General features: G+C 48.4%; 1 protein-coding gene across 2 annotated transcripts in view; it reads right to left on the bottom strand.

The window, feature by feature from the left end:
- GPT2 (glutamic--pyruvic transaminase 2) overlaps nucleotides 1–1,892 on the bottom strand; it is a 36,885-nt gene extending 34,993 nt beyond the window's left edge. The window contains exons 1-2 of one of the 2 annotated variants that reach the window (XM_037815866.1): nucleotides 1,809–1,892; nucleotides 1,281–1,544 (exon numbers count right to left, since the gene is read on the bottom strand). In XM_037815866.1, coding sequence (XP_037671794.1) covers nucleotides 1,281–1,523 — 243 coding nt within the window. In that variant the 5' untranslated portion in view covers nucleotides 1,524–1,544; nucleotides 1,809–1,892. Of the gene's footprint in view, nucleotides 1–1,280 lie in introns of both variants that reach the window. The other variant, XM_037815865.1, reaches the window with a different exon arrangement.
- Between the last annotated feature and the right edge of the window lie 11,341 nt (nucleotides 1,893–13,233).

The raw sequence follows: 13,233 nt of genomic DNA, 5'->3' as shown, positions 1-13,233 counted from the left end.
AGCCGGACAGAACTCAACAAGAAGCAGTGTAAAACCACTGTTCTCTGTCCCTGACCTACCTCCAGACAGGGAGATACAGAAATGGAGCCGGGCTTCACAAGGGCCAAGCTTTAAACTTAGCGAGGCAAGGAGCCAGCAGGGAGACATTGGACTGACTTATCCAGCGCATGGTTTTGAGTCAGCAGAACTGGGTGTCCCAACAGATTTCAGCAGTGCCATGAGCTCATCAAACCCCAAAAGTCCCCATGGGAATGGGAGCTAAGGGTGGTGGCCCCACGGTGGCTTCCTCCCATGCTTCCAAAGGACAGTAGGAGACCCCATTGCCCCCGAGAGGTCAGGATCTGGAGCCACTGACAGCAAGATCAAGAAGCCCCCACCCCATCTGGGTGAGAACTATCTGGAGCAATCAGCTGGGGGACTATGTCATCAGCTTCTTACAAATCTTAGAATGTTGACTTTTTGTAGGCAACTCGTCTTGACTCTGCCTCCAGAATTCCACCCCTGCAAGGACTCTAGTCTAATCTATACAGGGACCATTATCTTAAATCCGCCCAAGAAATCATTCCTGGCTGTTTGGTCACTTTACACACAACTATGAACTCAAGCCAGTCAGCTGCCAAAATGAAGAAAGTCCCAGCAACACCTTATCAAGGCCCCAAAGGCACAAGTCTCCCAGACAGAGAACAAGATGTGGCTGGGAGCCCTGGTCAGGCAAGGTTCCCCAGGGGGTCGAAAGAAAGGAATTGTGCAGACTCTCCTCCAACCCCCTCCCCAACCCACTCATTCTTGTCTGGGAATGGTTACTGGCAAGCTTCTGAAACAAACAGCTCTGCTTGGGGCCTCCTTCCTTACCTTCCATGCCCAAGCGGTTTCCCTCCCACAGCCACCACCATCAGCATCCCATTCCAACCCCTCCTCCGTTTTATTTTCTTCAAAGCACTTATTCACTCTCTGAAACTGTTCATTATTTCTTCACTTGTTTGTTTTTCTCCCTCCACCGGATCTGGGCTCCACGCGGCAGTGCCTGGCACCACGGGCCGCTCAATCATACTGGATGAATTCAACTCAACAAGTGAACCGTAATGGAAGATCTTACTTTGTGCCAGGTGCTGGGCACTCGTGGGTAAAGGGACGGGAGGAGTGTCTTCTCCAGTCTTAACCAAGGAACCCATGGGGTATGGGTGTCCGGTGGTCGAACCCAAGCGGGGACAGAGACCCCCCACCCCACCACCACATCCTCCCAGGCCCTCCCGCACGCGGACCCTCGCGCCCGCGCTCACTCGCTGCAGCTCGAGCTCGATCTCGCCGGCCTTGAGCACGATGGGCCCCCGCACCGCGTACTCCACCGCCTTCACCTGCGGGTTCATCGACTCCAGCGTGAGGATGCGCTCGCGCGGGCTCCGCTCGGGCCGCACCTTGAGCACGGCCGAGGCCTCCGCGGCCGCACTGCTCTGGCTGCGGCCCCAGGAGCCCCGGGCCTGGGGGCAGCATCCCCGCCGGACCAGCACCGCCGCCCGCTGCATCGCTCGCCTGCCCAGGGATATCTTGACACACACACACAAAGAAGAACCACACGTCGCGCACAGCCCGAGGAGGGCACCCGCCCACCGCCACCTCAGCCCAGCTCAGCCCAGCTCAGCCCAGGGCTCCTTCAGCTTGCGGTGCCAGCCTGGCTCTGGGGCCGGGTGCCCATCCCCTGGCGCCGGGACACTTCACCGCGCCACTGCAGCGCTCGAGCGCCGCACAGCCGCGCTTCTCAAAGGCGGTGCCCAGGGCATGCAACGTGCCTGCCGCCCCGTAGCCCTCACCGCGGCCAGGCTAGCGCGCGCGCCGGGAGCAATTCCCCCGCTCCTGCTCCGCCGCCCTCAGCCGCATGCTGGGGCCGGGCGACCGCACAGCCCAGCCGCCGCGCTAGCACACCCACCGCCGTCGAGCCCGCCCCGCCCGCGCGCTGCCCGCCGGGCCTGGTAGTTCCCCACGGCCGTTCTTGGCGCAGGCGTGGAGCACCGGCCGAACTACCACTCCCACAGTGCACCGCGCCGGCCCGGGCGGGGGTTGGGCGGGGGCCGGGCGGGGGCCGGTCAGTAGGCGGGAACCGTCCATCTGGCTCAGGCCGGTGCTGGGTTGGCTCTTTGTCCCCACCGGCCGCTTGGGGGTCGTACTTCCAGTCCTTTCTGCGAATTTAGAGCCATCAGGAACTTCTCCTCGGGGGCGCACTCTCCCGCCCCCCAACCTGCGGGGACGCTGTCCGCGAGACGGCGCAGTCCTCGCCGGGAGTGTCATCATCCAGGCGGGACCGCGGCGGCGGTCGCTCAGCCGGGGCTGGTCCGGAGCCGGGGTTAGGAGTCTGGAAATCCCGTTTTAACTCTGCCGCTCTGACCATTCCGTATCGGCAAAATGGGGATATCCTGCAGCCTCTAGGGGTTGTTGCGAGAATTCAGAAACCAGCATATACCTGGCATATACCAGTTGGCCATGGTTTTCCTGACCACACCATTTGAAGCGCTTCCCCATCTCCATCACCCTGTTTTATTTCTTTTCTAGCCTCTGCAATTATCTTGGTTAGATACTTTTTACTGTCTTAAGGACTACCTGCCCCATCTAAATCTTAATCTAAATTAAGATTTAGATTCCATGCAAATCTAATCTTAAGGACTACCTGCCCCCTTCTGACAGGGGCAGTGTGTGTCTCGTTCACCTGATGCACAGCACCTCCAGTAGTGCCAGCACATCGTAGGCACTTGGTGAGGACTGTTGAAGAACGAGTGCTCAGCACAGGGTAGCTATTGTTTTGGGCAAAAGGCTTCATGGCTCACCCAGCGTTAGTGCAGGTTAGGAGGTGCTGTAAGATGGTACAAAGAGTGGGGATCAGAAGTCCTGGGGTCTAATTGAAACACCAAAATCTACAGAGAAGCCCCTGAGGAGTCACTCTCTGGGCCACCATCTGCAAAATGAATAGAATTAAATGACCTCTAAGGTCCCTTCCAGTCATGGAAATTCTGTGACTCTGGGTGTTTTTAGGCAGAAAAATTGCCCAGAGCTCCCTTACTCCAGCATACATACACACATTAGGTTTCTGAAAGCCGGGGGTAGGAGGCACGTAATATATATGGAGGTTTAGGGGAGAAGGCAGCAGAAAATCTGGGTCTGAATATGTTTGCATACAGTCACTTACTGCTTGGCTGACTTTGAGCAAGTTACTTAGGCTTTATGAGTGTTCGTGAGTTTCTCCAGTAAAATGGGGATAACAATATTTACCCTATGGGTCCAAGGAGAAAATTCAGTGAAGTAACTTGGTGTTCTAGTTTGCTATTGCTGCTGGAATGCAAAACACCAGAGAAGGATTGGCTTTTATAAAAGGGGGGTTATTTGGTTACACAGTTACAGTCTTAAGGCCATAAAGTGTCCAAGGTAACACATCAGCAATCGGGTACCTTCACTGGAGGATGGCCAGTGGTGTCCGGAAAACCTCTGTTAGCTGGGAAGGCACGTGGCTGGCATCTGCTCCAAAGTTCTTGTTTTGAAATGGCTTTCTACCAGGACATTCCTCTCTAGGCTGCAGTTCCTCAAAAATGGCACTCTTAGTTGCACTTGGGATATTTGTTCTCTCTCAGCTTCTCCAGAGCAAGAGTCTGCTTTCAATGGCTGTCTTCAAACTGTCTTTCATCTGCAGCTCCCGTGCTTTCTTCAAAGTGTCCCTCTTGGCTGTAGCTCCTCTTCAAAAGGTCACTCACAGCTGCACTGAGTTCCCTCTGCCTGTCAGCTCATTTATATGGCTCCACTTATCAAGGCCCACCCTGAATGGGTGGGGCCATGCTTCCATGGAAATACCTCATCAGAGTTATCACCTACAGTTGGGTGGGGCGCATTTCCATGCAAATCTGATCAGCACCAAAACATCTGTCCCACAAGACTGCATCAAAGAATATGGCTTTTTCTGGGGGACATAATACATTCAAACTGGCACACTTGGTAAAAGCAGAGTTTGGAACCTAGTGCTCTGAATCCCTCTTGTTCATCCTTGTGAAGAGAATGCTATATATTTTCATTAAATGAATTGTTTCCAATAATGGGGGAAAGGAAGTAAGGAGAACAACAGAAGCCATGGCTGTCTACGTGTATTCCTGTCAGCAAACTGCCTTGGCCCACTGAGGGCCCTGAAAAGTTGTTTGGGCTCCTTACCTACTGGTTCTACCCCCAGCACCTGTGTATGCACTACCTATTTCCCAGCCTCTGTCTCAATAGCCACATATTCATTCTCCAGGTGAAAGATCCTCCCATAGTGCTTCTCTGAGGACTCCACTCTCGTCAATGCTATGTCCTCACCTACGTGCCTAGCAAGGGAGATGGACAAACACACCCCTTCAAAATATACTCAAACCTTGACCTGCACGTAGTGTAAACATAATCCCTTGCTATCTACCCACGGGTTGTTGCAGCATATCTGTCCTGCTGTCCCCACCCCTGATCAGCAGGGAACTAGGAGGGAGGGTTTAGAAAGGTGAGTGCATATCCATTTGCGCAACTGGGAAGGACAACACCCAGGACACAGCTGTGTGAGCTTTCACGTCATCATCATACAAAACAAGGTGTTAGTGTCCCAAATATGTTCTTTACCAGCCTGTCTGAATTGATTGCAAAGCAAAGCTCCCTTGCTTTATTGTGACCTACACTTACAATTTGCAAAGCACTTTCTTGCCCACCACTGCATGTGAAACTCACAGACAGCAGTGGAGTAGAAGGAGCAGGCATTATGATTCCCAGTTTACAGATGAGGCTCGGAGAGGTTAAGTGACTTTTTCAGGTGACACAGGTAATAGGTGTCGAGTGGGAATTGTGACTCCTAGTTCAGTGCTTCAGCTGCGTACAAGGGGACCAGGCTTATGTAGCTTTCTGGGTTGATAACTGAGCTGCCCACTGCAAAGTGTACTGAGCCCTCAGAAGGCTTTCAGATGGTAGTTGTGGTGAGGATGATGGTGGTAATAGTCAGAAATTGACCTTTATTTTGCCTCAAAACCAGATTGGGGTTTTTATTAAAGATAAAATCTAATTAAAATGATCATGACTGCCCTCCCAATTAACTAGATGGAGCTTCAAATACATATGCTGCTCCAGTCTGTCTGCACAGTTGGGAGTGTGTTTGCAGACAGGTACCCATCTACACTCCTTAATTCAACAGGTTTTACTGGGCACTTACCATGTGCCTGGCACTGAGCTCAGCCCTGGGACCACCATGAGCCAAACAGAGACCATCCCTGCCTGCAGAGATCTTATGGTTTTTTAGGGAAGGCATACATCTATCAGATAATCACACATGGAAACATGTAATTATAACCTGTGATATCTGCTGGGGAGACAAAGGTTGGGGTTTTATGAAAGCTGTTAACAGAAGTCTGGGCAAAGGCTTCCCAGAGGAAGTGGCCCACAAGCTGTGCTGAAGCCTAGAAGGGATGATAAGGGACAGCAGTACTGGTGGGTGTTGCAGACATGGAGATGTGCTCTCCTGCTTCAAGAGAGAACTTGCTGTCCAAGCCAGGAGATGTGGTCAACAGGCAGACTCCACCTGCCAGTGCCTCAGGATCTGCTCCAGCTGCAGAAAGCTTCCCTGACAGAGATTGAGGTCATGGCCTGTGTTAGAAAAAGCCAGAGAGCTCAGAGTAGCCCCAGAGAAGCTGAGAGACAAGGACACACCCACAGAAGCTGAGAGAGCCAGAGAAGCCAGAAGCTGAGAGAAGCCAGGAGAGAAGGACCAGCAGACATCACCATGTGTCTTCCCATGTGACAGAGGAGCCTGTAGCCAGCCTTCAGAGAAGTTATCCTGGTGATGCTTTAATTTGGACATTTTCACAGCCTTAGAACTGTAAATTTGTAAGCTAATAAATCCCCGTTGTAAAAGCCAACCCTTTTCTGGTATTTTGCATTCCTGCAGCTTTAGCAAACCAAAACACAGCCTTTCTGGAGTCGACTGAGCAAGAAGGGATCTAAGTATCCAGCCATTTAGGGATGCTGGACGTACTGAAGCAGTATTTGCTCTGGAGCTTCCCACTGGGCTGACTGAGGCTTTGTACAGCCTGCACCACATGTTTTTTTCCGTGCCTGATCCTGTTTCTTCCCACTCTTACACAAATTGATCCCTAATATTCATCTTGCACTCCAAACTCTGTCTCAGCATCTGCTTCTGGGGAGCCCACCACATACCCATCATGTGACAGTGGTGAGGGTAGCAGAATCCCAGGCCAAGGATTGCTGAAGACCTGGAGGTTCGAGGAAATGCAAGAAGGCTGGGGTGACTGAGGGGCAGACGGCTAGGGAAGGGCGGGTCTGGAAGACAGGGCTCAGAGATGTGAGCCTCTCTAGGGCAGGCAGGCCAGGTCCTGGAGGTGAGCATTTTGATCTTCATCCTAAGAACAGTTAGAAGCCTCTGGAAGGATTAAAGAGGTGGCATGATCAGGTTTATGTTTTACACTCTTACTACTGCAGGGACAGTGGATTGAAAGGGAGCAAAGGAGGGTGCAGGAGGATGAACTGTGGCACTGACAAGGTTTGGTGTTGGCCTTGAGTAGGGTATGGGCGATGAAAAGTGGGCGGGCTCCTCTGCATCCCCAGCACCTAGCATGTTACCTGGTGCACAGAGGTTCTCAAGACATTTTTGTTCAATGAATGAATGAATGAATGGGGAAATGGATCCTCTAAGGCCTGTGCTCTGAAGGTGTTTGCAGACCAGCAGGGAGAAGGGCTGCATGTGTTAATTTGGTAAGGGCAGCTCCAAGAGTGCAGACAGCCAGTCCTGGGAGTCAGGTGAGGGCCAATCTGCTCAGCAGGGAATATGAGGGACCTTCATAAATAATCACAGGGCAGACAGAAATGGAGAAGCTCTCCTAGGAAGGGCAGATGGGCACTGTGGGGCTGCAGAGAGAGGGGAGTGAACTCCCAGCATGTCAAGTCAGACTTGGGCTGGGTGCTTGGGTGACTCTGTCAAAGGTAACTCTTGTCCCTTGCCCCTGAAGACACTTGGAAAGGCAGGTAGAGATTACTGGTCTCAGTAACCAAATGCTTTGGTTCACAGCACAGAGCAGTGATTCTAAAGTAGTTATCCAAAGATTGCCTGAGTGTTTAAAGTGGAGATTGCAGATTTAAAATGCATTGCTTTAAAAACCTAGATTCTAGGGCCTTGCTTCAGACTTGGTTCTGAAACTCCTCCAAGGGTGAGGTGGCCCAGGAAATTGCCCTCTACGAGGTACCTCCTGCTGTTTGGGGTATACACTAAAATTTGAGAATCACAGGTAACAGGACAAGGCTGGGACTATCATGGTGGGTAAAGCCCTGTTCAGAAGAGTCCTGATTTCTGGTTCTAAATTTATCATTAATCTGCAGTGAAACCTTGAACTAGTGCTATCCACTTTTTGGACTTTTGCCGCCTCATCTGCAGAATTAGTTGCATTTCTACCTGATTTCTGGGTATTTGCTCTTCTGAGTAACTTGAAGATATTACCACCTGCTAATCACTCTAGAAGTTAATTTTAACCCAATTTCACCAGATCCAGCCCAGAAGGTGACTCAGAGTGTTCCAGTTAGTGAGCCTGGTGGGGTGGAGAGGATGATAAGAACATTGCACGCTGGGGTGGTACCCCCATCCTTCCAGGTCAGGTGCCTGGTTTCCAGACTCCCTGGTAAGATAGTGGAGTGCTAATGCACTGCCCTATGCCCTCCCACCTCATTCTGCCATTCCGATGAAAGGGGGCCTTGGGGGGACTTCCCAGCTTGCCAAATCATGATTGGACTCAGGGGCTCAGGTGAGTCTTTCAGAGGTAACTCCTAGTCCCTTGTGTCCAGGCACAGTGTGGCTCTGGCAGACACTCAGCTTTAGGGTCAGCCAGACTGATGCCCCCGCTCAAGCTGCAGGCCCTCTCACTGAGCCTCAGTTTCCTTACCTGTCAGTGACGGTGATCCAAAAGGATAAACACTCCAATGTTAGCAGTGATCATCTTGAGGGGTGGTATTATTGGTGGCTAATATTTCGTTTTGCTTAATGTATTTTCAAAGTTTTAAAAAATAATTAACAAGGATTTCTTGAGGAAGGCAAGACAATTTAAAACAGGAAACTACATAAATCTTAGAATGCCTGTGGCCTTGTTTCAGAGATGGCTACTGAGACATTTTGGCGGTGTAAGGAGACATTTGCCAGGATCTCCTTCCCCCTCTCTCTGTTTGTCTCTCCCACATTTCAGTCAACTGCTGTCCCTGCCCCTCATATTTTTCTTTTCTTTTTTTTTGCTCTCTCTCTTCATTTGTTTTTCTTTATTAGAGAAGTAGTGGGTTTACAGAACAATCATGCATAAAATACAGGATTCCCATACACCACCCCACCATCAACATCTTGCCTCATGTTTTTCTTTCATCATTTTTTTAAAGTCAGGCTTGAGTTTTGGAGAAAGGTCAGGATGGTTTCATTGTGATCCCGAAAGCTCTGCATCTCTTTGAAACAAATCATTGTCTCTCTAACAAGCAAATATTAGTTGAGGTGCACTAACAGCCAGGACACGTGTTTCAGTAAGCTTTCAACATGACGTGCAAAGTAGGTTAAAGATAAACTTGTGATGCAAAGCTAAGTGAAAAACAGGCAACTGGTGCACTCAACATCTAGGTAATTTATGGAGATTGAGGCTGAATAAAGAAAATTCACAAAAGCAGCATTTACAATTCAGTATTGCATTGATATAACATTTTAAAGCAGAGGAGGCCCATTCTGGTCTTCACTGCAGACTAAGTTAAAACTCCAGGTGGTGTTGGAAAATGAGGGGAGGAGGGGAGGGAGGGGGAGAGGAGGGACAGATAAAGAACTGTTGTATAAGCTTCCTGAACAAATAAGATCTCTTTCAGAGCATGTTTGTTGTTCTACATTCCGTGGTTTCTTGCTTCCTGGTTCTTCAGGGATATCAGACTGTTTGACTTTTACTTCTGCCACGGAGGACATGTGGGAATGATTTCTATTAGTCCAAAAGGCTAAGAGAAGTCTCAACAGCAAACTCAGTGACTGTCTGTTAGAGAGCCTAATTGTGCTAGGGCTGCTATAAAAAATCACACCGACTCTGTAGCTTAAATAGCAGATATTTATTATTGTCTCACAGCTTTGCAGGCTAGAAGTCCAAAATCAAGGTGTTGGCAGGATCATGATTTCTCTGAAGATTGTAGCGTTCTGGTGGTGGCTTATCAGCAATCCATAACTCCATCTCTGCTTCCGTCGCATGTCTGTCTCTCTCCCTGTCCGTCTCCCCTCACTGTGCCCAGATTTCCTCTGCTTATAAGGACGCCAATCATATATTGGGTTGAGGCCCACCCTTTCACTTTGGCCTCACCTTGGTAGCATCTTCAAAAACCCTACCTACAGGTGGGTTCACACCACAGGACCGGGGGTGGGACTTGAAAATGTCTTTGTGGCAGACATGATTCAATCCATAACAGTGCCGTAAAACACAGACAAAAATATTAAATTCAAATCCGTATTTCCAGATGGTTTGCTTTCCAAGTTTTCCCGTGCATTTTCTTCATGACGCCTCAGAGTCTTTCTCCTTAGGGAGTTTGCAAAATAGTTTTGGGACCTAGGAACTTAGGAGGAAAAGAAATATATGCACTTCTGTAAGCTAACATGCTTTATAGTCCTCATTTATTCTTTTTATTTTATTTTGTGAATTCTAGTACTTCTTCATTCTTCAGTCCCCTTTTTTTTCAAAAAAGGAAATTTGTCTCCTGTTTTATGAGGAGAGAAACAGATCCAAATAGGATATTTGCCCAAGAGCATTATCTGTGATTTGAGCTTACCACCAGAGTGGCCCAGCATAAAGCTTCCTTTATTAATAATAATGTTATTTAAAATTATAGCTAATTATTTATTGAGCATTTTTAATGTGAGCATTTTAAGTGCTTTACTGCATCATCTCAGAACAACCCTATGATAGTCTTACTGCTATAATCCCCATGATACAGATTGGAAAACTGAGGCTCAGAGAGGTTGGTTTACTTACCAAAATCATATAGCTAGTGAGTGGCAGAGCTGAGACTTGAACTTGGGTCTGTCTGATTCCAAGTTCCATGATCTTAAGCACCATGACCTCCCTGATGGTTCGTAGTCAAGCATCTCTTTACTAGTGCATGGTCATAGTAAATTCTCCACCAGGAAGTTAACAGGTAGAGAAGTGGGGAACTCAGGGTTCGTCCAAGGATGCTGGTGTCCACCTCCCCCATGCCAAGAGAAGGTCAGAATGTCAGCGCCGGAAGGACTCTTGCAGTCATCCAGCCCCAGCCCTCACTGTGAGAACAGGCCCATGAGCCATTATTGCTGTCCACCTGTAAGCCCAGTGACAAAAATGCAATGTTGGTTTTTCCCACCCCAGGAATAAGACCAGCCCCACATACTGAAAACAGTTTTACAGTTTGCTACATGATTTTCCTTTGTTTCTCTCACTCAATTTTCCAACCATCCTGAGAAGTGAGTGCTGTTAACCTTTGGGACAGATGAGGAAAATGGAACTGGTGAGCTCAGGGGATTTATTCAGGGTCCACAGGTTTCCCAGTGTCTGTCAGAGCTTCTAACTGGAAGCCAGTTGTGGTCGGTTGTAATTCTGCTCCTGGCTGAAGTCACATGTTCAGTGAGGAGTCACCGGCTCTGCTTCTGTGGACAAAGGGCACGTGATAAGGGGAAAGGGGTAGGGAACGATGCCGGAGAGTCCTGGGAGATCTCAGAGAAGTCGAGACCTCAACCAAGGGCTGGTGCCGTGAGGGTTCTTGACTCACTGTAAAGAATTCAACGACTAGTTGTTGTGTATAGCCAAAAAGTTTAATAAGCTTGATGGTGCTGGAGAGCCTCGGGAGCTCTAGGCTGGATGCTGGAGCCCGGCGGTTCTTGACTAGATTCTGGAGCCCTGGGAGTTCTTGATGCCAGAGAAATAGAGACCTCGACCAGGGGCTGACTCCGTGAAGGTTAGCAGTAAAGTTCAATATGTACAGACAAAAAGTTTAATGCATAGCAAAAGTACACGCTCATAGGGGTGAGTGGCTGTCATTCTCCCAGGAGCCCTCTAAGGTCGGGATCCTTGCACTTTAAGGACTTGGAGGGGCCCTTCTCCCTCTGGTTATGCTACTAAGGGATGGACGAGCTGCACTTTTCATTGGTTCTTTTCAGCGCCGACCTGAGTGAGGACTAGTTGTGCCAGGGCTAGGTGTCCCCATGCCAAAAGGAACTTCTTGTTATGGGTCTTAGGGTCACTCCCCTGTCCCTCCTTCCCTATTGTTCAGTTTGCTAATGCTCCAGAACGCAAAATTCCAGAAATAGATTGGCTTTTATAAAGGGAGTTTATTTGGTTACAAAGTTACAGTCTTAAGGCCATAAAAGTGTCCAAGCTAAGGCATCAATAATAAGGTATCTTCACTGAAGGATGGTCAATGGCATCCGGAAAACCTGTTAGCTCAGAAGGCAGTAACTGGCGTCTGCTTGCTCCCAGGTTGCGTTTCAAAATGGCGTTCTCCTAAATGTGTCTGCATCAGCTCCTTGGGGCAAACTCTGGGCTAGTATCTCCAAAGCATCAGCAAAAGTCTGCTTTCAACGGCCATCTCCAAAATGTCTCTCTTAGCTGCAGTTGCTCTGAGGTTCTTCTGTCTGAGCCCTTATAGGGCTCAGGTAAACTAATCAAGACCCACGCTGAATGGGTGGGGCCGCACCTCCATGGATATAATCTAATCAGAAGGTATTACCACAGTTGGGTGGGTCACATCTCCATGGAGACAACTTAATCCAAAGAGTCCAACCTAATGAATACTATTACTTCAGCCCCACAAGATTACATGAAAGAACATGGCATTTTGGGGGACATAATACATCCAAACTGGCACACCTGTCTAACCTGCCTCAGGAGGATGGATCTCAGGACAGGATAAAGGACAGATCTCTCAGGACAGTTTCTGACTGGAAGTGATGGACAGGGGCTGTTGGACTCAGGCTCCTTCCTTACAAATGCGAACAAAAGTGTCAGCTCGCAAGCCAAGGGCTCCGTTCATACAGAACTGTGAGTATTTCTGTACTTAAGGAATCACCCTGGCCTTCCAGCTGGCTACTGGTTCCTCACCCAGAGGCCCCCCTGCTTTCCCTTCTCCCCTCAGTCTTGGGCACTCAGCTTGATGGGTTGTACCCGATTAGACACTTTCACCACCAGTGCAGAGCTTTCTTTTCTTAGGATACGGAGGACAGAAGCTGTTCAAGGGTTTGAGAGAAACGAACCAGACAAAAATAAAACATGTGAGAAAAAGGCAAATCTTACAAAGACCTGAAAATCTCGGGCCAGTCTAGAGTGCTCAGATTCCTGCGACGGTCAGGGCTCCTCAGAAGCCAAGGAAGGCTCAAGCCAACTCCATGGTTTAGGAGTCAGTGTTTTATTAAGGGGGAAAAAGGCCAAAGCAGGGTACAACAATTATGGTTTATTTTTATTTATGTATGTATTTAGTAAACTTTTTAATATGAAAAATTTCAAACTCACAGAAAAGTAGGACACCCATGTACTCACCTCCTAGAATCAACAACTGTTAACCTATTTGCCACATTTGTTTCATCTCTATATAAAGTATTTTATCTAATCAAAGATACCATTGATTATAAGAAATTCCATTGTTTTAAGTAAAACTAAAAAAAAGGAAACTGCCATTTAATTGTTAGATACCATCAATTTCTAACTTAGACTCAAGTTCAGGAATATTAAAATGTAAAAAAAGAGTGTGTCAAAAGAGCACATAGTGGTGAGGTGCACAACTAGGTAAATGGACCTTGAGGACAGGATGTTGCGTGAAATAAGCCAGAAATGTTAAGACAGACATTATAATGCCTCAGTAACATGGACCAACTATAATGGGCAAACTGAGAATTGAATATGAGAGCATAGGCTATCATGGGAAGACTTGTTGTAATGGTTCCTAGATTGTAAGCCTTTACAGCAGTTACCTCGATTCCTGAGGTATAATGATTATTTTCTAGATTCTGAGATACTGAGCTCTTTGTACATAACCTGGTCAGTCCCTGGAACTTAAGGTATCCATGTGACACCTGAAACTCAGAGCTAGACTTCAGTAGCTATGAGTGTCAATGTTACCCCATTAAGCAAATGTTAAAGAAGCTGAAAAAGAGAACAGACTTCAATTAGATACGTAAGCAAAATGGCCTTGGTTAGGATGAAGGTAAATTGGACTAAA

This window comes from Choloepus didactylus, chromosome 22, assembly GCF_015220235.1.
Source record: "Choloepus didactylus isolate mChoDid1 chromosome 22, mChoDid1.pri, whole genome shotgun sequence".
NCBI classification, from domain to species: Eukaryota; Metazoa; Chordata; class Mammalia; order Pilosa; family Megalonychidae; genus Choloepus; species Choloepus didactylus.
This window is presented reverse-complemented; position numbering and strand designations above follow the sequence as displayed.